The following is a 26,034-nucleotide window of genomic DNA, read 5'->3' as shown; positions in this document are numbered from 1 at the left end:
AGTTAATACGGGACCTATCCTTTAATATTAAAGAAAAGTTTTGAGGAAAGGCCTGAAGAGAACATGCTGTGATACTAACCTGATGCAAGAAAACTTTTCTTATTCATTCCCTCACTATTTTCTCCCTAACCCATACCCATACAGTGCAAACACAAAGTATATTCTCTCAGAAATGTAACAAAGGAATCAGAAAAATGGTTAACTCAGATGTCTGAAGAGTAAATTCAGCTCAGATTTCCTCAAAAAAAAAAAAAAAAAAAAAAGACTTACTGATTTTACTTCCATAGTGTAACAATAATCCTTACCTTGAGGGTACAGCTCAATTTCTGAATGAATTACACCTTGGGACATAAATGGAAGCCATCTAAGAATAAGAAAGAAAATAAGAAAGCAGGTTGGAATTAATTTGTTCTCCACCATATTACCATATACCTGAATGATCCACACCTTATTTTCATACTGAATATGTTTAATAGCAAGGAAACTCTAACAGCTTCAGTATATGATTCAATAAATGTTAAAGTACAAATTAAGGATTTGATCCAACAAAGGCATTTTATTTGTACAAGCATAAGAGCTGCATAAGCATAAAATATACCTGTGTCAGATTAAGAGACTTGTGTGTCACTACTATATTCATTTGTGTAGCTAAAACAGAAGAGCATGGCACAGAATTTTTTTTGTTTCAATACTATTGATTGAGTGCTACTCTGTATGTATCTAGTTTGTATGTATCTATTGCACTATTTCTTAACTTCAAATTTCAGTGTTAAAAACAAAGGTGGAACCAAATTCTGTCCTTCCTTTTTCCCCCTATAAGCTGAAGGCAGAGTGCTGAGACCAAAAAAGTATAAATGAAGGAAAATTTGGTTACATTTCTTGATAGAACTACTCTAGGCTAAGGATAATTTTGAAATCTTATTATTCAGAACATGGATTACCATCTCTTTTAGTTTCTTCCTCCATGGTAAAAAAATAAGCCGGTTTTCTACAGAGAAACATTATTCAGTGAGCTTCTGGACTGTTGGTTTTTATTTTCTGGGCCCACTCCCACAGTCTCCAGGAATGGCTAAGCCATTCGGAGTCTCCTGAGAAGCCTGTTTTGGATCCAGTATAAGCTGGGCAAGATGGGACTACAGCGGCCAGGAGGAAAGGAAGCTGCTCCCAACCTGTGGCAGAACAGCAGCAGCAGCGTTCTCACCGCAGTCCAAGTCTCAGGGCTGCAAGAGCCTCTGTCACTGCACGCACTGCACATCAGATGGGCAGGCTATAAAGAGGATACAAAGGTGCAAAAGTACTGGTCACTATTTCCCTAAACCATGACAAAACATTGTATGATATTCAGCAGTGGCATACATAACTTGCCCATCTTTCCTGCTGAGGCCTCCTTACTCTACCCTCCATATTCAGACATCAGGTTCTGCTTATCAGGTGGTATAAACACTTCGCAGGTGGAAAATAGCCTGTCTCTCTTAGACAACTACTGTAATGTAGTTCAGGCACAGGTGTTCGCTTTCTGAAGTCTCTTCCCCAGACAGTGTCAGGATTCTGTCTCTGGGTGCCACATCCCGGCCGTTCCCCACCACCACCGCACGACAAGTCCACACCAAAGCATAGCATGAACCCAACAAAGGAAAGAAGCGGTCTGCCACAACAGGAACAGATTCAGAAAATGACCAGAAATTATTAGCAGTGACACCCTCAGGAACGAGGTCAATACTAAACTTGGTAAATATTCTAGCAATTTTATTTCCAAGAAAAAGAAACAGAATCTCTAAAACAAGAAAAAAAGGGAGTTATGGCTATTTTCTAAAGACTTCTATTGCTGACAGAAAAAAAGAAAGAAATTAAGAAAGAGAACATCATTAAGTTTATTGCTCTTCAGTTGTTGGGGTTTTTTTACATATTATTTATTCTCTCCCTTCTATATTCCAAAGAAAAAACTTCTCAGATAAAAATTACTGTAAAAGGCACTAACTTAACACACTTGCTGTGTATTACTATATTATAGCTAAATATTTAGGTGCTAAGGAATCCTAGATCAGTGAAAATACACATGCATGTGCAGCTTAAATCACATAAATATTGACAGAATTTGTGTACGTTTCATATTTTTTGTCTTTAAAACATTAACAGGCTCATTCACATAAGAACATAAGTAATCCTTAAGAAATAAATTTTGTCTTACTAGACAACAACTTATTTATATCACTCTTCTGTTAAAGCCTTTTTATGCAGATATGTTCTGCAGTCATAAATGCTGAAAAATATAACTAAAAAAATACAGTTGAATTGAAATCCAGTCAGAGTATTTGGGTTCTCAGAAACTAACATCAGATTTTTATTAAGTCAGATAAAATGTTGAAATTTCCTTGGTTAAATGAGAAAAAATACAGCATTTTGTTTATGCACTGAATCAGAACATATCAATGTAAAATAAAGCTATAAGGCTGAAGATGAACATATGAGACAGATTTCTGAAGAACAGTATTTTTCCCTCCTTGAAATAGAGTAGTGTTTCACCTTTACATTTTGGCCAGTATGGAAGCTGACCCTCTCCAACCTATTTCAACCCTTTTTCAGTGGCAAAAGATAATAATGAAAAAACTTATTTCTCTGTTTCTTCTTGGCAGTCTCTGTCACTGAATAATTCCTGCTGCTCAGCATCTAGTATCTTAATTATCACAAAATTAATACAGTGAAGTGCCCTGCCACGCACTGTTTCTAAGCCGTGTTACACACTGGAGGATAGATGTGATAGAGTCGATTTTTCTTGCTCGAGGTAGGCAGCTGGCCTGATTTTCTACAGAACTTCCTGTCAGAAAGCTAACTATATTCTTTTTAGAAAAGGTAGCAATAACAACTAGCAGCAACAACTAGCCTGCATCCAAATCCACACTGAGAAATCCTCAGTCTTACACAAATGCAAATGTTGCATGCAAATAGGTGGTACTGATTAAGGAAAGATCTCAGTTTTAGATAATTTTATAAAGGTGAGTGATCATCTTTATTCTTGTTTTGAAAATGTGACGCAAGGAGTTGCAAGAGACTGTTCAAGGTTACATAACAAATTCATAAAAATCCAGACAAAACAATGAGGCATCTCACGTTTTTTCTAGAGCCCTGTCACCTGGTCACATTGTTTCTCTACACGCCCTTCATTTCACTGGAGTGATGCACATACCCATGAGACAGACTGTAGAACTGGGAACTCCAAGCATGGGATTAACATAACATTTTTCTAAACAAGAAAAGGCTGGATGCTGCAATTCTGTTGTGCTAAAATTACATTTTAATTTAGAACATTTTTACGTGCTTTATCTTCTCCTCTTGAATAAGTAAGTCACACACTTATAGCACCACTCCTTATGTCATAAGGCTACACTGTACAATCCAGTAACAGAATTTCATAGTATAAGTATTTTAACCTTTGATATGGACCATATGACAATCACTGACTCAAGCAATTTGTTCTGGAGCAACAAATTTTGTGGCTATTATAAAACTGCAAAATAATCCAAATTTGTCTTTTCCTGGAAAAATCATATTTAGAACATTTACTGGTATAATGCAGTTATTGAAAGGATATAGATCTTAAGGATATACTTACGATATATTTTATATCTTATATTTAATAATATTGTTGTAAATACTACCTTTCACAACTGAAAACATATTCCAAGTTCTTCTCAGCTTCTCTGACAATGACTTTATCACAGTACCAATACTGGGACTTAGTATTAGCCTCACAGCGCAACAGCACCTTCTGCAGTTTTCCAAGAGACACAGCTCCCACTTCAAAAGCACTGACCTGGAACACAGTCGAGACAGTAGTCCGTAACTTGTCAACATTAAGAAGGTCCAGAAGGTCCAACATTAAGAAGTTGCAGTAGTTTAAAAGCCTGATCTAACTCTCACAATGGCCAAAAATTCTCATTATTTTTAATGACAGCTGGACTGTATCAAAAAGGTTGGATCCAAAATTAAATGTCTTTTGATTATGTATTGGACTAAATGAGAAAATATAACTAAAATCGGAATGCAGTGTGCTTGAAGAAACTGAAGTCTGACCTGTTCCTTTGTCCTTGTTATTAATTTAGATTTGTGCTTACACTTAACACAGATTATTTTAACAGAAGCATGAAGCTGATCAGGTGAAAGGTTCAGGTTGGCAATATTTTGTTACACTACAAAGTATATAGCTTCCTCTCTCTAAACATAACAGTCTGGATCATGCTTTCCAGAAAAATTAAAATGAAAGAAACAACTACATTGAAAAAGTTGTATTTGCAAAGTTTTCAAGCCTTAGCAAATGGCAGAATTAAGACTGCCTGTGGAACTTTAGTTCTGCCTTGTGTATATGTAATATATGATCACAAGCTATCCTTTCTGAAGGATCCCTGTCTCAAGTTGTGCAAAGGCAGTACTGCAACTTTTCGATATTTCTTTTTATCTTCATTATCTTTATGACCTTACGCATTATTTTCTGCAGCCACCCAAACAATCTGGTGAAACAGAACTGATTTCCCCAGTGATTTCTACTTTTGAACTTTTTCAATAGTACCTACGGTTTTTGCAACATTGAAATCTATTTTTCACAAAGCCCATCTGTGTAATACCTTTCCATTTTACCTATAGAGTTAAAACACAGAGATTATGGCCAAAGCTATCAAAGATGCTAACTAGTTTGGGTGCTCAAATGAGAAACCTGGGGGTTAATTTATCAGCATATTTACCATTTCAAAGAGCTTACCATGTTCAGAACAGAATTCCTATTGAAATGACTTAAGTTACAGCTCAGAAAAGTTAAACTGGTTACCCAGCAAAATATAAGCATACAAGTAGTGGTCACTTAGGGAAGGTTACTTTAAGTGATTTGCCCAATATCATGTATAATAGCTGTGGCGGGGATTAAATCAAGTTGTTCAAGTCAACATTCAACTGCCTCTGTCATCAAGTGATTTATCCCAGACCCTGCTCTTCTTCCCCCTACAATCTAGTGCCTTGTTCACCCATTTCTAAAACAAAGTGCACTTTGAAACATCTCTCTTAGCCGCCATATAAATACTACACTGAACTTATTACCAGTCTGTCTAGAAGAATCCCCCCCAGACAACTCCACTTATTTCCTGAATTTCAATTTGAATAATACTTTATATTTAAGGCATTAGTAATGGCATAAAATATATATTCTAAAATAGCATAGATACTTCTGAAGTTTCTCAATGGGTTGCTGCTATGCTTAGCATTTTATATACTGCTTTTCATTTAGTAAATGTTCCACTAACAGCTTGATGGCCTTTGTTAGACAAATTTGTTAGATCTTGCATTTGTTTGTCAGATACAAGTGTTAATTCTCCATAGTTCACAAATGAAGAAACAGACTTTGCAGGTCACTAAGAAGGCTAGTGGCAGAGCTAAGTTTAAATTCAGTAGTTCCAGAAATTCAACCATATATTATTGCAGAAAATCTGGATGATGTATATTTTATTGATAGACATTTTCTATATTTTCATTTGATTTATGATGATATATATATTTTTGATGTATATTTTATATTTTATATAGGAAATCTGAGGTACATGAAAGACATATGACTTTAAATCTGCCCCGCATTAATCAAAATGCTATATTACTGTGGGTTAAAAGAAATACATAACAAACAGTCCTACAAAGATCTGAAGTCATGGTATGAATCTGTGCACTCATTTGCAGCTAACTGTAACTCATTATACCTTAACAGAAAATGCTTTTATATTCACAGGTAGCTCTTCTTATCATCTTAGGGGGGCTTCTTCATAGCATTCCTTTTCCCCTTTCCCTGCCTTGGTTTTCACTCATTATGGTCATCGGTCATTTCCGGATTAGTAGAAACTAATTTTCCTTAGTTCTTAAAAAATACTTACCTATACCTCTGTAATATTTATTATTAGGATGTTTATTATTAGTATTAGTGTTATTAGTATTTATTATTAGGAATTATATGTTAAGACCATGTAAAAGCTGCATACTTCTATGACTAAGCAATTTTTTCTTTCAGACTTACCATTCCTCTCTGAAATTTCACTGGTATATCAGATTTATGCAGAGGTCTTAGACCAGTATCTCCTCTTTTTCCATAGATACACAGGTAAACTGTGGAATCCGTATCAGCTTGCTCCAAGTGGCCAGTGTAGACATCAACATGGTATAAAACAACTTCCAAGAATAACCAAGAGAAGAAAATAAAAGTTATGTGCAATCACAGTTCATTCATAATAACCCTTCTAGCTTAATGGAAACAATGCTGCTAAGTTTGATTTGCAAAGAATTTGCAGGAATATATTCTCCAAATCTCAGTCTAAATGTCTGGTTTTAAGACTGCTAAGAACACATTTATGAATATACGACACAGGCAATATAATTCAGATGACACTAAGACTGAAAATCTAGTAATCAATATATATGTAACTGTGCAGCTGCAAACTACACACATACTTGGATAGACAGGTTTTCCAGCTTCCACCACTGGAAGTTCACAGACATGATCTGTATTATCATGAGTCCTTGACAACCACGTGTTTGCTGGAAAATTCAGTATTTTCTTGCTCTTCAGATGTTGCAGTGTCACCTAGGGAAGAGGCAATTCTAACTATTATTCCGTTCACTGTTTCTGTTTTTTTGCCTCCCAACAGCCAGAAATACTTTTCTACATCTTTTTTCTATTTCAGAAACTAATTAAATGATCCGTAACTATGATATACAAAATTTCAGTGTGAAAACATTTTTATTTTTGCTACTACTTTATCACTTGACTCATCACTGGAGAGGATCTTTATTCACATCTGTGGTATTCCAGTTGAAACTGTCAACCTCTATTCTTTGAATATGTCACGGACTTTAAAATTATCTTCTTCTGGGAGCAAGCAAACTTGCAATTGTAATTTGCCTTTCTGATGTAGCAAATGTCACCTATTCTGATTTCTGTCCATGGGTCATCTCTATATAACACTGAAGTACTGAAAATTGAAAAGTACTGAAATACTGAAGACTGAAAACTGATTTTCTGGAAGAAGCAGAAACATTGACACATTTTTATGTTAAAATGAAAACAGGATGAAACTCCTCAACTAAATTTGAACTTTGGCAGGGAGAGGATATGTTGAAATGTGAAATCAATTCATATTGCATTTGGCTCTTCTACAGCAGAACAAAAGAAAACATGGGTGCCAGCAGCCTCTATACCTTCCTCTGAAGACAGTCAGTATCCAAATTCTGAAGCTATTTGCCATTGTACATTATGATAGTTGGCTTACTTGTTTCATATTATTAGAGAAACAGTCCTTCTCCCCTTTTGGGAGAGCAGTTATTATTGGTCTTGAATTATAACAGAGCTTACTACAGTTTTTCCATAGGCCTTCAATAGCAAAAGGAAATCAGTGCCAAAATCTTGTCTCTCTGTTTTGAATGTCTGTGTGGTATGCATAAGCTTTGTGATTAAAATTATGAAAACAAGTATTTGCACTCAAATTCTAACACTTAGAAAACCAGGACAATATATGCCTTTATCTCACTTTTCCAATAAAATATTATTTTAAGCAAAACGAACAAACACTTCTTTCACCACAAAGCATGTGTTTATTCAAACATGAAATACTTCAGCAGTGATTCTTAATCTCTAATTGAACATACAAGACTCCAACTTTGAATGTTTATTGGTAGAGCTCCCCCTGCTGAGTCATAACAATAACAAATTATTAAGTGCTTTGCCTGAAAACACAGCTTTTAGGCTACTTTATTCCCTCATATAAAGGGAAATCGTTGAAATCCCAGAGTTACATGATGAAATTTGGACCAAGATGTTATAGAAATGTTCTGAACCCAACAGGATGGAACACAGTATTCCTGCAACCATTTGAGTAAACTGAAATGTTTAAACTTCTATTCCGTTTTGATATCTTTACCATTAAGGCCATTGGGTTAATGTCAAAATCTGTTATTACTGTGTAATTGTGGTTTTCTAAATCAAGCTTTATAAGATGAACAACAAGCCAAAGAATAAGCTTCTGTGTTTTGCAGATTCAAGGTAAGAAACAAATCACAATTTCTTATTGTCAATTCTTAATGAAATATTACATAGGGGTCTGTGTTACCATTCATTAATTTAATCTATCAATCAGGCATGCTTAAATATCATGAGAAAAATAAGGCTAAAACAGAAGCAGAAAAGAAGAATTAATTCACTGAATATTTCAGCAGTTTCTTTTTCCCTAAAAACGGTCATAAATGTGAGATACGTTTGGGCTATCTATAACCAACCCATTCATGACCAAACTTCATACATGCTTTGCACATAGTTTTCACAGATAATTGTTGTTCCACCATTTTCAAATTTTCATAGCCAGAATCTATAGCTAGGCTCTCCCTAACAAACACTGAAGAAACACTAAAGCTGGCATCTACAAACTACACAAGTTAGGAATAGTTGCAAAAAATGATATAATTTCCAGTTTTCAGGGGACTGACTTTGTATCAGTGCTTTCGTCACCTTTAAAGCAACTTGAGAAGAGAAAGCCCTAAGAGTGTCTCAAAATCAGCATTTTTTGGATTATCCATTCCATTTTTCCAAGATATAGCTTCATGAAAAGACAGGTCGTTAGTTCATACATAAATTAATAAAGCAGAAAAAAATTCATCATAAAAATCTCACCTTTTGCAAGTTCCACTCTGATTGTTCACTTGCTCCTTCATGTTCAATTCTTATTTTGTAGATATTCCCAATGCTTTTTATTTTAATCTGAATTAAAAACAGAACAATACAACATATAATTATAGACAAAAAATATGTAACTTTAAGCTTGTGAGGTAGAGGCTTCAGGCTGATTAAGGAAGGCCACCCATTGCAACTGTATCCTGTTGATGAGGAAAAGCCATTTCGGTCTCCCATATACTTTGAAGCAGCATCTCAATGGCAAGCACAAGCCTGTGTATTCTACGCCTAAAACTGCCAAAGCCTTCGTAACACCTTGCAAAAAATCCTAAACATTTCATTTACTTTATTTTCAGTCACCACATGTGAAAGAAGTCAAAAGTCCAGTTCTCATGTATGCACAGAACCCATTTGTCCTGTGTTTCTACATTTTGACATTCATTCAATTTGGGCCATATTACTGGAAAAAAATACAGTTACATAACATGTGAAAAAAAGATACATAAAATTGCATGCTTATTTCTGCAGTTGGTTCCAGATTTCTCCGAACCATTACAACATCTGAGTGTACAGGAACAGTACACCACATTTGATTGGCAGATTTTGGATTATATGGTCCAGTGAAGAGACTGCTCAAATTCAAACAGATTTCTGTTACAGTTTTAAAAGATTTTACCTAAAATGAAATCAAGATGCTTACAGGGAAAAACTCTTCAAAGTTTGTACAGTAAAAAAAAAAGAAAGTTGGTGAGAGCCCTTCACAAGAGAAATGAGGAACACGAAAATAAATCCACTAAACCACAAGTCATGAATCTTTCATAATGCAAAACAGCAACATGACCATAAACCCTAGTATGTCACAGTATATGAAGATATAAAACTTTTGGAGACCTTAAAGAACAAGCTCTCATAAGCAGGCGGAAAGTCATTGATACTATCTTAAGCTTTCTGTCTATGGTTTGCATTCATCTGCACTTTCAAGCATTATATGGGCTCTTACTCATGAAATCTATACAATACTACACAACTCTATCCTATCCCACTTATCTTGGGTTTATTTGAAGTTTAACCATTATTTAAACTGAACATAAATCATTTTAGATCATTTGTAATAGACTGCTAGGAAAGGAAAAGTAGATGCATTATCATATTATTTCTCAAATGTAATGTTAGTAAAAGGTTGGTAAAAGCCTATTCCATTCCATGGTTTATTTTCAAACAAGCTATTGAAACTGTACAAAAATTATTTTATTGCCTTTCTCTTAGAAACACCTACTGGCATATTATCCACATATTCTTTATCTTCATTAATAAAAAGCACTCTTTTCAGAGGTCAGAATTTCCTCTATTCTTACATCAAATTTTAGCCCCCCTTAGTGCTTTTGGTATAATAAATTTTTATGTTATAACCATAATGTTACTATGCTTTAGTCAAAGATTTCTAAAAGAAAAATCCAACTTTTACTTGTTATTACTCTAAAGTACACTGAGTAGTCCATAGCAGTTGTTTAAAAAGAATTATCTGTGGAATTCACACCTGTATTTATATTGGCACAGATGCTATATCAACCTGAATTTCATTAACAAAATAAATAGCAGCTCCAGACTTGCAACACTAATGTGATGTTAATGTTTTACTCCTTTCCCTTGGCCTAAGAAAATAATTTTGTTCTGTGGAGTCAGATTCGGATACCCTTGTTCATGCTGCTTAATATCTTTCTCTACAAGTATTCTTATTAAAGTTAACAAGGAGACTTTTGCATTAAAGCAGTAGTAAAGTAATGGTGTACATACAGGTTGACGGAAAAAACTATTACTGTTGGCATTTGCTACATATTACAAATATATACATTAATCCACTTCTCAAGTAGTATGAGAAACTGTCTTTTCATTCACAGTACTGGTGTTCGCTGAATATGCATTGCTGTCATGTTTTCTGCTTATTCTAATGAATCCCTCCTTAGCTTTTTTGGTTGTATGGTCATTTCAAGTACCAACCCAAAACCTGGACTTTGTCAGAGTGCAAAGAGTGCCTTCTGCCCAAAACAAGCAGAGATCTTCCTTATCTGGCCAAGGGAAGAATCCTTCTGGAACAGTTAGGAGGCATAAGTACAGCTAAGTGTCTCCAAAGACGTACAAGTCAGGCTTGTGTTAGGAACTTTTGTCATGTGCACAGTCTTAGAAAGGATTAAAGGACAAGGCAATAAGTACTCGCATGAGTAAGGTGAGAGAGGGAAGGCCATATATGAATGCTTTTCATTTCTCAAGACAATTCTACTCAATTTTGTCATGGTTGTGCCTACTGTTGGCAAAGTGAAAGCTTAAACTCCAAATTGCCTGGGTTACCACAGGCTTTCTTAAACTGTTATTTGGGTTTTTGTTTTTGTTTTTTTCCCCTAGGACTCAGACAGAGCTGTAGTAAAGTTGAATACTTTAAAAGTTAAAATTTGATATCTTTTGCTCTATGAAACATCAGTGAAAATGTATCAAGCTCAAGGATGCAAATGGTAAAAAGTAGCTTTAAATTTAAAAAGCTTTGCATTCCTATTCTCATTTCAACACACTTATCCTGCTAAACAAGTAGAGGATAAAGTTTAAAGAGAAAAAAAGAAAAAAGACCTCTTACTCATAGACGTTTTCTTTGTGGTTTTATCTACTGCAGACTAAAGAGTGAAAAGCACTTTGGTGACATTTGTTATTTCATGCCTGAAAGCAATAGCATCAGTGTGATGTAAAGAATCATAGTAGTAGCCCCAGGTGCTGATGGAAAAATTCTGCTCTCTCACAAGATCAATATCCAGAGTGCACAGCTCCAATGGGCAATAGCTTTGATAGAGAAGAGAAATTGGTCCATATCTTCAAGAATGTATGGATTAAGCATACATGGCAAACATGCCATTATCCAACACTGCTTAAGATTTATTCACTAGCTGGGAGAACGGGATTCCCAGTAGATGAGCATACACACTTAAAAATGAACGTTACAGCTGGTTATCTTCTTACTATGCCCTATTCATATAATGTATTATTGTTATATTTGACAAAAATGATCTTGGTTTGCTCCAAGACTGTATTAGTGGAGTAAGTGCAGAGAAAAATTTAGTGCAAAATGTGAAAAGTATCACTTCTGCTTGAATTATCTGAAGACAACAACACAATACATGCATCTTACACAGAAAGCTTTGAGCAAAACAGCAATTTTAACCTCTCTGTAATTTCCTCTCAGCCTTTCTAGACATAATTTTATTTACAATATGGATGGGATGTTTTTAAATAATTGCAGAACTCTTTGTTTTCAAGATAGGATAACACACAGGTTATTGTACTCTTAGTAATCCCATGAATAAAGCTTCTGGTATTCCAGCTATTTATAGTATGGTGGCTGAAAAATGGCCAAGTTGTATCTTTCATAACTGAACCAGTTCCACAGTATCCATTTTCTAGTATGTTTTGAAAACTGTATGCAAGAACATTTCATTACTAAAGATCTCTAAATTATATATAAGCCTTTCATTAGATATAATTTGTTTAGGAGTGGATAGTTTCTAAAGCTAGTTAAAATCAATTGCCTTAAAGAAAGCAATTTACTTCTGCAGTTGTCCCATTTTGGCTACTATATGAGAACGGGTTAAAAAAAAAAAGAAAAAAAAGAGCATTTCTTCTGTTGCTAACTATATGCACCAACCCAATTTAATGCAGAATGCATAGAGATTAGATAGAGATTTATTTAATGCAGTAAACACAGGAGAAAAACATTTTTTCTTTTCACATGACAGAACAATCTTTGGAAAGGTACCCAGTAAAATAATGTTCTTAGCTTTCATTAGCTACCTGGAATTCATCCTCCTGCCTGGAAAGAAACAGCTGCTCTCTGTTGTCCTTGACAAGAGTTATTGGTCCAGCTACTCCTCTGTCTCCATATATCCAGAGAGTGACATTTACTTGGGTTCCTGAATTTCCTGTCAGCACTGACACTTTCCATTCATCATCTGAAGGAAAGGGACGCTCAACACCTTGGGAATTTCTCATCTCCTCTGTGAAATACAAAACATTAGTGGGAGATCAAAATCAACATGAAACTGCCATTCGCTGTTGTAATGTCAGCACATAAGGAGAACATAACAGAGAGGGGATTATATTCTTTATGGCAAGTGAGGTAGTCTAAAAAAATTGATTTATGTTTCTTGTCTAGAGCAAAATGTTCTGATTAGTTGAGCTACAAGATCCAACCGGAAAAGAACAAGCATCTCTCACATACACTATCATCAGACTATTTTTTTCTAGTTTAGAATAAGAATGCTAGTATGGAATTACAAACATCAGATCTATGGAACATCTTTTCAATAATACCATCACTATCCATGAAGTCGTCTCCACGCATCCAGGAAGATGGAGTCCTTGCCCCCAAGAACTTATAATCTAAGCACTAAGTTTGAAAAGATGAACAAACACATTGTCTAATATACTGTCTACTGCAGGGGTTCCTAAAGTTCTCTTCATGAAGCCTTTTCATGTGGCTACAAAGAAACTTTTTAATACGCTAACTATAATGAATATAATCTGCACTGCAGATTAATTCTCTTTTGTTTCTCCTAGCTCATTCCTCACCCATTAATTGGCTTTCTATAAACTGAACTTTTGGAGGCCACAGGCTCCAAATGCATAATGGAATTCACTTAGGATATCACAGAATTTATAAAAGCCAGTGATCCTTTTTTGTTCAAGAATTCCCCAGTGCATCAGCATGCAGCTTCCAGCTGCACTAGATAACTTGCTATCAGAACCCTCTGCTTTTTTCTTTGCTTTGTTAAAATACTAAGCAAAATAAAGCAATGTGTATGACAGAATTTTGCAAAAATGATCTGACTGTACAATTTTGCTAGCATTAAAATAAAAGTGTGAGGACAAAGTGAAACACAGTTTTGAATCCCTGGGATTTGCTTCTTATAAAACTTATATGAGCAACAAATTCCACATTTTGCTGAAACATCAGTGAAGCAAATTGGATTAGTGAAGATGATTGATTCAGTACTGAGGCATGGTCCTGATCTTCCCTTTTAATTTCCTCAAAAATTGCTTTTATCATATTGGATAAAGGCTTTTTTTAACTAGTTTTAATATTAAAAAAGTATAAAGCTGGTTGGACTAGTTATGTGAAAAGGTTCTTCTATACTAGGCTAAATCACACTTTGAAATTAAATTGGTAACTAAACCACTGAACTTGAACTATGTTCCAATAGCACTGAAATCTTAACCTATATGAAATTTCACAAGAAATTGCACAAGGAATTTTAGTGGAATATGATACAGTAAAAAGGTCTACAATAAATAGGGACTAACTTCTGAAGTTAGGGTGAATTTCTGCCATGGTAAAGACTCTAAAATTTGGTTAATTATTTTTTTAAGAAACTTAGAGCTGCACTAGTATGACTTTCACAGTAGTACTTTTAACTGTAATAGTATAACTTCAGAATGGTTATGGCAATTTAGAAATAGGAAGAATGTTACAAGAATTGCTGGTTTTATTGTATTTTTCATCATGACTGAGAGTAAGCTATTCTGAAAGAAAAAAAAATCCACATACTAAAAATAAACAAAAGATAAACATCTTTTTTGTGGTTATATGAATCAAAATTTCATGACTCTTGTCCATCAGTGACTGAAATAATGGAACTATGACCACATTATGGGAAGTAGTGTTACTTTAAGAGCATGTTAAATTTTGCACCAAAGCAACCATTTTTGAAAATTTGACAAATTTAATTTAACATATTCTTAGGGTAACATTACTTCCCATAATTGGAGTTCTCCAGTTCCTCACTCACTAACTCAGAGCCAGAGCTCTTTCCAGCTATCCAACACCACATCTTACTTACTTAGGTAGAAGATGTGACCCACAAGTATTCCCCAGTAAACAGATTAAAATAACCATGAAATATACTATTATTCAAGAAGCATAAAGAATCCCAAGCTGCTCTGTATACCTCATTTTAATTAAAAGAATTCCATACTTTGGCTATTGCTAACCAAAGCATCTACTGCAAGCAAAGAACTCTGTCTACATACTGAAAATAATTACCGTATTCTTATAATGCTCAAATAATTCACAGACTTGAAATGCTTTTTGCATATACTGGCTCTTCTTACAAATGACAATCAGTAGCATTGATTTGCTACATGCTAAAAATATTCCAGTCTGAAAAGAGGATTTGATGGTTACCCTGGATTAGTCATGGGAGTTTATACACTTCAGGGCACCATGATGTAAATCCATTGTGACGAAAATTCATTCTGATAAGCCTGCATGAGAATGATGGAGAAGTCACAACCCTCCACAAAGTTTCATAAAAATCACTTTACTTCTGTCTTTACTTATCCTAAATCTAAAACAAAATGAAAGTGATCTGGTTCAAGAGATCATATGATTGAGTGGCAGTCTTGAAATAACCATCAGAGAAAGTAATGTCTAGAGCAGAATCTTGTGCAATAACGTTAATGCATTTTATTACGTTCTTTGGTATCATCATTTCCAATGTAAATCAAATGGAAATCAGAACAGATCTTATTTCCATATTATTTTACCCTGTAAATAAAACATATTAAAAATTAATAGTAACTAACAGTATTCCAGACATGCAAGAAAGGAGCATGCAGGGTATAGAAATTGCTCCTCAGAGACAATTTGTTAATACTGAACCACAAAGTTGTTCTCAGAGTCATGGGCTGTGTTGTCTCATGAAAGCTGATGGGACCTCTACCCTCAATTTTAGTAGCACATGCAGGCATGTTTTCACCAACAAAATTTAAATATGATTTCAGAAAAATAGGGACAAGCAAAGAGGAAATCCCTAGTACCAAGTTACCTGGGAAATCACACAATATTCCTGCATGCTCACTAGTTGATAGAGAGTATGGCACTAGTCTATATGTCAGTAGGGCTGTTCTTTTTGGCTTGCTTTTGCATCTCATAAATGAATAAGATGGAAAGAATTTAAAAAAAACCACCACTATTGGTTTGAATCTTTAGTGCCTTCTGCTTCATGTCCTTTATCCCTAACCTTTTTGTGCTCTTCTAACTGTATACAAATTCTCTCCTTTCTGCTTTGGCCAGCACAGTTGACCAGTCTTGAGCCTGCCATGTGGTGTTTTACACGTATTTTAGTTGAGTTGGTCTCTGACACCCACTCTAATCCTCCATCTTGTGAGCTGTTAATTAGAGCCTGGGACCTGTCACCATCATTGTAGGTTGAAAGCACTGCCTTGAGGAATAGAGAATTCGCACTGCAACAGGCAAAGCCCCTGCTGCTGTAGCAGTTTTCTGTTTAACTATCCTAAAAATCCTAAAACCAGTATTATTTGTGAAAGCAACAACCAGAAAACCAGAGATCAGTTAGTAGACCCAGTCATAGAAAAGATGGCCTGGACAGTCTAAGGGTTAATCTGCTTTAAGTTTGGATGTTAAGTATACAGCTAGATTGCATACTAAATACAAAACCTCAACCTTTTCTAAATGTTAACTCTGAGAGCAAAAAAAGCAGATGAGTATTTAATCAATATGAACTAAAAAATTAAGGCTCACCCCCCAAATGCCAATAGTCAGTTAGTTTTTAAAGTATTCTGAGGGAAAACATCTGATTAAATATGAGCATTTTTTTTGAAAGGCAGAGTAACTTTGATATTGCTATTCATTTTGCATAAGCAGAATCCACATTTATGAATGGCACAAGTACTTCTAACAAAGTGCTATACACTTTACATAACCAATTTTATGGTAGATATTGCTTCTATAAAAGGATCTTTTGTATCCAAACCTAAAAACATTCTGCTTCTGTAAAAAAAAGGTTTGATGATTTGTGTGTTGTTGCCGTGAGTTTTAAATTCAGCACATCACACTATTTGCTGAACACTTTGGGAAGGCTTTGTGACACAGCAATTCAACATAAAGTCTCATAGATTAGAAATTGAAAGTAGGTGTTTTGAGCTAAGAATGGAAATATTGCCATAAACATTTAGCAGTAATTAGAAATAATAATACACACATATGCTTTGAATTCAAGCAGGATATTTTGATTCAACTCAAATTATTTAAAATCTTTCCTTATACTTCACAAATACCCTAGGAATAAGTATGCTATGTTTATCATCTGGCTCACGTTGACATAAAGGTTACATGTACACTTCAAAATAGCAGTCTGCACAACAGGCCAAAACCAAATTAGCAACCCACACAAATAATTTGCTTTATGAATGCCTTTGGGACTAGCTCTAGGTGATTACGCATGTTCTCATATACTGAAAACCCCAGCATAATCTTGTCTTTAAAGCACATTCAAGGGGACAAACATTTTTCTGCCATGTGGATGTGCCTCAATGTCATGTGGAGCTCAGCAGTTTCTATTTACCCCATCTGCTTTTGATGATGATATGACACAATTCAGGCTGTGCAGATACAGTATCCTTGAGTACATCAAAATAAATGAGGGCCGGGAAGCAACCTTGATCATCCTAACTCCTTAGCACTTGTATCACTGCCTGACTGTTTTGTTTAGCTCTTTAGTCAGAGCTTCTCTGGTTACTAGGATGTTGAATATTCCTGGAAAATTTTTGAAATGGGGAAATCATTGCCTTAGACCATTTATGCAACTTCTCTAGCTCAAGGAAAGAGAGTTTTTTTACTCTAGTAAAACACAATTGGTACATGATCACTTCAGAGCCATGACTAGAACAGTATTTAACTATTCCTACCTGCCTAAACATAGATATGAAGCTAGCATGCGGTACAGCAAAACCTTATTCTTTCCCCAGTGAATGAAAAAGAAGCTAAAAAAGGATCTGACATAAAACTGGATAGCATAAATGGGAAATATTCCATTCCCTTCAATGGACTTTGGCTAGGGCTCTGTATGATATTAGCCTACTAATTTAGGCCACAGAATAGTTCATAGGAAGAGGAAGAAAAAACAAATAGATGGCTAGATACTTAGAAAACAGTATTGTGAAATTATTTAACAGTTATATGCTGATCATTGTCTAATCAATAAACCAAAAAAACCCCTACTCATTGACCTGAGATAAGTCCCTGTGAACATGCTTAGAAGGCAGACATAATATAGTGCTATATAAGAAATATTTTGTAAACTATTGCTTACTTGTGGGTGGAAAAGTTAAAGGGCTTTGGGATACTGGCTTCTGGGCTGGTTGGCGTTCAGATTGCTCATTTGCTGGTTGGTGTTCAGATTCTCTGAACTCTTTTTTCTTTTGGTTGGGTGCTGCAGATGTTCCCGTAGGTTCTTCACGGCCAACTAAAACAGTGAAATGTAAACTCTGTCACTAGCTACAAATCATTTGCTTTTTCTTGCTCAGAAGCGTCCCATATATGCAATGCCAAACACTAATAATAGATCTCACGATTGTTCAACACAACAGATGCCAAAATCTTTTCTCTGTGTACTGCACAGCCACTAGTAATAGGCCTTCATTGTTAGCAGCATGCCATGAAAAGTAGAAAAAATATGGCATGCCAATAAAAATCCATTTACTGTTTTGAAAACCTAAGTAACAATTTAACATTGATCTATGAATCAAACGACTTGCTCAAATGTAGTTTTCCTCAAGATAAGCTTCCCACCCCCCTGATGTTTCCTTTCTTAAAGTGGAGAATGCTGAAATGAAAACTGCTAGAGGCCATTTCTGATAATATGAAATAGCAAACAGACAAATCTTGGTTGCTCTGACAGAAAATATTAGCTCCTTTTATCTTCTTTTTACTGAGTAACAGGGATTTGGGGGAACCTGAGCCTGTAACAAAGTAACATTTAGCTTTATTTTAATGGCATCGATAAGCACTGCTTTGTTAAGAACTTCCACGGAAAACCCAGTTCTCCAAAAAGGACAAAAGCAAATTCTTTCCTCATTTCTACAAGGACACACTGGCTGAAATATTCTTGTCACTTTGCAGTCCATAGGGACTGAATGGTGGGGATGTCATTACAGCGGTTTTTACAATGCTTCAGTGTTTCTTGGTCAAAATATGCATAAAACAGAATTAATAGTAAGACAGATTGTATGTTATGATACTTTCCCACCACTGATCAGAGCATTCTAGATGAACCCGTTCTGCTTGTGTCTGGCAAAAATCTGACTGAATTAGAACTGAAAGCTGATGGCCAGTTTATCACTTTCATGTGATGCTTCATTTCTTGATCTCTGTCGCAATTTCCACAAGATATGAATATAAATGCTGTAATTCCAGCATCTTCTGCAGTTCTAACTCAACTCAACTGGCTATGAACAGTTCACCAAATTAAAAACTTCGTTCTCCTAAAGGAACTAGAGCAGGAGAAGAAACAAGCAGCCAAGTGATCAAGATTGAGAGAGTGCTGAGAGATGATTTCTGGGTCTTAGCTAGTCAACTAGAATAGTTCAGCCTACTGAGGGAGCTTTTGACTGCTCACAGCTTTCACATCTGACTATAGGACAGAAGAATCAAAACACTTGGGGGTGGGGGAAGTGTGAAGTATTTTACATCATTAAAAATGAAACCATACTGATGACTGCCAGGTACACCCTCTCTAAAGTCTACTGCTTTCCTCATAAAAATAGGAAAGACTGTGGTATAGCTGACAGCAAGACAGCATCTCCCAGGCTTCCCTGATCTGTGCCCAGAATGGAGAACGGACCCAGGAAGTCAACTCCATCTCTATCTTGTCACCTGCTAAGAGTCTCATACCCAAAATTTTATTTATTCAGTAAAAAAAATATATTTCTTCTGCATCATTTACTCTTAAAAACAAAAGAAAAAAATGGAGAAAAAATAACTAGCCACCCAGGAGAAATTAAGTGTGGGTACAATAAACTTTTCACCTTTAAAAGTACTAAAACACAGCAAAGCAAATTGTGTAAGCCTAGCTTTTATGTTTTTATGTTGAATTTTGTCAGTCAAAAACACTAATCACTAAAAAAACCTCTAACATGTTAAGAAATCACATACATTTGATGACCTGTGGATAGAATATAATGTTTCTCTCTCCAGTGTGAACGACTGGCTTAGCCTGGCCATCCGGCAGAAGACCAACATAAATTCCTTTGTTTCGCACTGATTCTAGACTTACAGATCCACTTTCCAAATTATGCTCAATTTTAAAGTGACAGTATTCATCACCTGTGCCCTAAGAAATTGAAAACAGAAACATGAATTCAACAGTTGAACTGATGTAGCTAGGGAAACTTGGATGTTTCTTAAGACTTGAATACTACTTTCTTCTCATGACATTTCTAATTTAGGTTCTTCTCAATGTGTCATATTATTACACAAACACACATATCTGCATCTTGGCCCTATTTATTCCTCTATTCTGACAAAATAGAACTGTTCAATAAAAGCTGGCGACACCCACCATCACTCCATTGCATCAACATCCTCCCCAAAAACTAACATCAGTATAACTGTAGTTGTTTAATAGAAAACAAATTAGTGCAAAAGAATCTTGACACAGTCATCATCTAGCAATAGATAGACTTCAATTGCATCCACTTTCTCAATAGTTCAAAAATATAAATAGATCTTTAAAATCAAATGTCGAATACATCTGACAACTTGCCTTTCTGTATTTCCCTCTTTCCTTGAGCTAATGAGGGAAAAGATCTGAAAATTTTTAAATCTGAGCAATGCTTTTATCACATTTTTGTCCAAGCAACTCAAAAAAGATTCACTCCTATCACTGACAATTTACTCAAATAACATGCAGAGAAAAATACAAACAGGAACTGCTTACTGTTCCATTACACTGGCCATCTTTTATCTTCAAATACATTCGTGGGTTTCTCACACTCTCAAACATGCAGACTCCAGAGCTGACTTTATGCACCTTCCAATAGGATTCCTGCTGCTGACGTCCTGCTCCGCTGCAGCTCCCATCAGGCCTAAGGGAGAGAGCCTGGCAGAGGCTTGTGTTGAGCAGAATGACGGCACCGTGGTGAAACACAGCCTTCAGATCAGAGACAAAACGTCCTTTGTCAATACCATAGCATCTCTCCACATTTATCTTTGTTATTTTTACTGTCTATACTGATTTTTTTAAGCATTTTTTCATGTGTTTCCATGCATAAAATGTAAATAAATAAGTCCCAAATAATTCAAGTATAACTTCAGCCTTTGAACACGTGCTGTAATTCTGTGCAGACACTAACTTGAACAGTGGAAGCCCTCCACTACTCCACAGTTTCACTGCTCTTTACTGTTTAGCAGCATAGCATAACATTCAGAGCACAAGTTTTGTGGCAGGTTAAGGAATGTTCATTTCAAATTGAGTAATTTCCCTTGCAGCTCTCCTGTATGTACCTACATTCTTTCTTTTGGAAGGTTTTCTTAAAATGTCGAGATACATCTTTTATTTCTCTAGGTTTGAACTCACCTTATTTGCATATACCAGCCACAGGATCTTCATCGTTTTCCCTTGAAGAACTGTAAAGGAAAACTTCTCAAGTAACACCTACCTGTTAAACTGTAGTTTAGCTCCACCTCGTGGAAGAGGATCACTGTTTCAGCTTGCAATCCTCTGAGATTTAATTAAATACAATCTGCTTTATAAGGGTAAATTTCAAAAGGGTCTTCTTAATGTCTCTCCACCCACCTTACCTTGACATGCACAGCAAATTCATTGGAAAGTCCGGCATAGCCAGTTGTTTCATCAGCTACTTTGCCTTGAAGACTGAATGTAACAGTGTGACCTGGATTCCTGGCTGACTCCAGAATGACACAGCGATTCAGTTGAAGGTGAACAGACAGCTCACAGCGAGTCTCACCTTTGCTCTAACATAGTCAAAGTCAGAATAATCAATGATATGAACTATAACACATGGCAAAATCCAAATCAAAGAGTATGATGACATAGTTTCGGTATCATTCAAGTTTCTACATTACAATGATGCTACCAGTTTAATATGAGAATGTTCTTCTGTTTTCTCAAGCTTGCTTTTTCATACTTGCAGTTCTAAAACCGAGAGGCTTAAAACTGTAGACTCTATGGAATGTCAAAATACAGAAACTTTCCATCTTAAGATGACACAAATCAGAGGGTAACATGAAAGATTCTTGGGTGTTCCAATTAGAGAGAGAGTCACAGCCTAAAAACTTGGGAAAGGCAGATGGAATATAAAACAAATGTACACAGGAAATGAACTAACTTAACTGTCTACCACCAAACCTCCTTCATTTGCTTCAGTGTCCCTCCTCATTAGTTTATATTGTTTTTCCAGATAATACTTATGGAATCATAAATTTTATATCAAAGACTAAAGCAACCCACTATCCATGCTTATCTGCTCAGATTTGCAGGCTGTGATCCCATTGTATGAAAGAAACAATATACAAAATATATACTTAAGTATTTTATCAACTTCATCATCATTCACATATTCAAATAAAACTAGGACTTTAATGAACATTAAATACAAATAATAAACCCAATAATTTAAAAGACTTCTGGTTTACATAATTTCACGTTTTTCAGCATTTTTAAGAATTCAAAGAATCAATATTTCTAGAGAAAATTTTCATTTACAAGGCACTACATTTTGAAGAAAGAGCTTCATCCTCCAAAAAACTGTCTATCAGATCCAATATAGACTTTAAAAAGTAAAGGAAAAATTGGATGGATTTTAGAGGTGATTGTGAAACAAGTGAGCCAACATGCCCTGAAAAAAAAAAATTAAGTGTGTATTTCAAGGTCAACTGTAATCTTTTTATTGCCATTTTGGTTTATATTTACATGTCTTCATTCCAAGGACCTCAAAGAATTTTAAATAAAAACAGTATTTCTCACATTCCCTGGGAAGAGAAGCATCTTGCACTTGCACTTGCATTAAAAACAAAAAAATTGAGATCCAGTATTTCAATAGGTTGATCAAGCTCCTAATGTGTGTCAGGAACAAAGAAAAGAGAAAGCTGGAATTCAAGCACCCAGTTACTACCCTGTTGTAGTGATACATACTGCATGCAATGTCACAGTCTGCAAGAGGTTCTCTTTATCAGAATTATACTAATGAACATGAACACTAGAAAGTCCTGCAAGGGGATCTGACAGTTTGCCTGGCACTTGAAGCTATTCCCACTGAGACCTAATTCTGCTGAAGGCATTCTATTCCCTCTAATGCCAGTGCACATCATGTAAGAGAGGGATGGGGCTTGCTTTGACTGTTAGATTATTCACTGGTTAAATAATAGAAAGGGAAACAATTTCTTCCATTGTCATTAGGGAGTTCCATCAGAAAGAACTAACTTCTACAACTATATTTGCCCACTTGCGTATTGCTAGTGCTGAGAAAGAAAGGCAATAGAAGCCTTTGAAGAGGGGATGAAACAATACAGATCAAAACAAATCTGGAATATTTCAGTTGGCTTATGATAGGCAGGTTACCTAGAAACAAAACATGAAGGAAATAAATGGACATTTAAAATCTGTCCTTAGAATTGATACTTATCCAAAAAGAGGAGCTATTTGGGCATTCCAAGTATCTTGTCAGCATGTGACAAGTCAATATAAATCACAGCTTGGAACAGTCTGGTATTCCTACACCAAATCATTTAGGCCATTAAAAAAATTCACCAAGGATTAAAAAGTAAACTGTGAGAATACAGACCCTAAACAAAGCCCTAGGTCTGAATTTGCCTAACCAAGGGCAGTTTCCTGGGTTCTTTCTGTAGTTCTTAGCTTCTTATCTGACTGGAAGCATGATTATTTATTAGACAGATTAAAAAAAGCATTATTTTTAATCAGATAATGAAATGTTATCATGAAACAGCAATCAGTAAGAGCATTTCCTACCTTTCCAGTTACATAGCCATTGACAACAGCAAGAGCAAGATGTGGCATCTGATGACTGCTGAATATACATATATTTCTCCTTTTGACAATTACATCAAAAAGACCTAAGAGTTAAATGAAAAAATTGGTAGAAGCATGAAAGATTATTAATTTGTATTTGCATCTAATTACAATGAGTGATTTATCATCTTCAAGGGAAAAGAATGAATTAAGTATTTATTAACTTAACAATTTGACCTCTGATCAATGAATCCCCTTTTCATTCATTTAGAAGAGAGCATCTAGAGACTGCTATCAGTCTCTCTGCCTGGAGGAAAGTAACCCTGAGAACTAATGATAAGGAAAATGTTCTCTTGTTCAGAGTATATTTTTTAAAAATTCCATAAAAAGGAAGCCAGGGATGCCAGTGTAATTAACTGGGTTATAGCAACTGAATTTATGCAATAAATAACACATAATGTAAGTAGCATAAAACTCTCAGGTAGTAAAACAAAATGCATTTTTCTATGTTCAGATTAGAATTTGTAAAGCAAATCTTGCAGCATGGCTCATGGCTTCTAAAATTTTAAATCCAGCCAATATTCTTAACGGTTATCTCTTCGAGCTGCAAAATACTGATGAAAGCTAAAGCGATGACATTTTTATTGTCCCCACCAGCAGCAGCTGATTATTATAACAACTGTTGTACCAGCACATCATGTTGCCCTGTTTGTAAGCTGCAGCTCTCTCCAGATGATTCCGGGGTTGCTCATGTTGTAAGATTTTGATGGTGTCATTGGGAACAAGAGAATTATATACAGGCAATGCTCGTTGCGCCCATTGGGATGATGCCACAATTTAGAGGAGGCCTTGGGCCTAAAACACAGGTGGGACTTCCAGCCCTCAGAGCAACACAGGAGGTGACATGTAACTGTCAATTGGGTCTTCTCTGTTTTAGATAGAAATAGAACTTTCTGAGAAATTAAAAAACCCTGGACCAAATCATCACCTGGTATAATCTGCCAGCAGCACTTTGAAGGCCTTTAAAATATATTGCTTAAATCTGGTAAAGATCTGGGCTCATGTTTATTAATAAGCAGTTCTACCAGTATCTGAAACATGCAGTTTCCTATTAGGAAAGACAAGTAGAGGGTTTATTTTGGAGGACTTTATACCCAAGCACATGCAAAGAAGCAGAGCCCCAAAAGGAAAATTTAAACCCCAGTTTCCAAGTCAATACATTTACATTGACTTCTGCTATAGACGTTTGCATGTTTGAGCCACTATGTAAACTACTGCACATATGAGTAACCCAAACAACTCTGAAAGAAACTGAGGGAGGAAGATGTTGCTCTAGAGGCAGAAGAGTTATGTGATAGGTGCCTACATTCATTTCGTACTTGTGTTCATTTTGTACTCTGACATATAAAAATGGGTATACATAGTTACTCCTGGGTCACTGTGTCTACCCCTCTGATATCAGGGCAACTTTATAATATTGTTCAGAAAAATCAAGCTTTTTCTGATCACCAGTTTAATTTCTGAGTATTACTAAGTCTTTGGGAGGCTGCAGATCATATTATTCATGGAACCATTTTTCTTACTTCCAACCTGATTAATTAACAGCCAGCTTACACCAATTTGGTTTTGATCTAACTTTGTTTCTAAGATATTTAATTATACTTATTATATTTAACTACTGATATTTGTGGTAGTCGTGCATCAGGTTTGGCACAGTTACACACAGATTGATCATATTACTCATTTAAAATTGTACAGATAAGATTCATGGGGCTTTTATACATAAAATAACATGTAAAAATGCACTAAGAATGTACAGAATGCAATAAAAATGTCACATGTTTATGTCTGAAAATACCATTAGTAATACGTGAACTTACAGAAAGTACATCTAGATTAAAATTGGGAAACAGACTGCAGTGTGAATTTGAATTCTGCATGTCAGGAGATTATGAATTCTGTGATGTCTTGTGAAATCAAATCAGACATAATCCATCAATCAAAGACACAGCATTAAAAAACAGCAAAGATATGCTTCCTGCATCAGCACAGCTTAGAGACCAGATTCCTACAAGCAGTTAGTTTGTTCTTTCACTGAGTAATTCACAGTTTGTGATCTTGAATGGAGCTCCTCAAAGGAAGGACATTGCCGGGCAACTGTTTTTAGGCATTTGAAATACTCTGAAGTGCTAATGCCATAGAGAAGAGATTTGAGTTATTCAGTGTTCAAATCACTGGACAACTTGAATTCAAAAACCAATACTGATAACTCATAAAAATAGCTTTAGCAAAATAGAGTAAAATTCACTTCCAATGCTTGGTAATACTACCGATCCCCCATATTATCCATTTGAGTTTCTGAGCGACAGTTTTTCTGGAAAGCTTTTATTGGCTATGCTGAGGAGTATTTCACTGCTCTGCCTGTACTGTTTCATTTGTCCTGTAAGATTCTGTTCTGTCATCACTTCCAGAAAGATGTATGTAAGGTCCCAGGAAAGATGTGAGAAAGGCTGAGCAGCT

The 26,034-nt window shown here is 35.5% G+C and overlaps 1 protein-coding gene across 1 annotated transcript in view; it reads right to left on the bottom strand.

Moving 5' to 3' along the window:
- RP1 (RP1 axonemal microtubule associated) overlaps positions 1-26,034 on the bottom strand; it is a 184,676-nt gene that overhangs the window by 121,060 nt on the left and 37,582 nt on the right. The window contains exons 12-22 of the mRNA XM_067290018.1: positions 23,515-23,618; positions 21,327-21,500; positions 20,464-20,676; positions 19,680-19,857; positions 17,839-17,991; positions 12,521-12,723; positions 8,690-8,776; positions 6,478-6,610; positions 6,047-6,198; positions 3,657-3,811; positions 306-364 (exon numbers count right to left, since the gene is read on the bottom strand). Of these exons, the coding sequence (XP_067146119.1) occupies positions 306-364; positions 3,657-3,811; positions 6,047-6,198; positions 6,478-6,610; positions 8,690-8,776; positions 12,521-12,723; positions 17,839-17,991; positions 19,680-19,857; positions 20,464-20,676; positions 21,327-21,500; positions 23,515-23,618 (1,611 nt within the window). The remainder of the gene's footprint in view (positions 1-305; positions 365-3,656; positions 3,812-6,046; positions 6,199-6,477; positions 6,611-8,689; positions 8,777-12,520; positions 12,724-17,838; positions 17,992-19,679; positions 19,858-20,463; positions 20,677-21,326; positions 21,501-23,514; positions 23,619-26,034) is intronic.

Source organism: Apteryx mantelli, chromosome 2 (assembly GCF_036417845.1).
Source record: "Apteryx mantelli isolate bAptMan1 chromosome 2, bAptMan1.hap1, whole genome shotgun sequence".
Taxonomy (NCBI): domain Eukaryota; kingdom Metazoa; phylum Chordata; class Aves; order Apterygiformes; family Apterygidae; genus Apteryx; species Apteryx mantelli.
The sequence above is the reverse complement of the archived record's forward strand: the minus strand, read 5'-3'. Positions and strand labels throughout refer to the sequence as shown.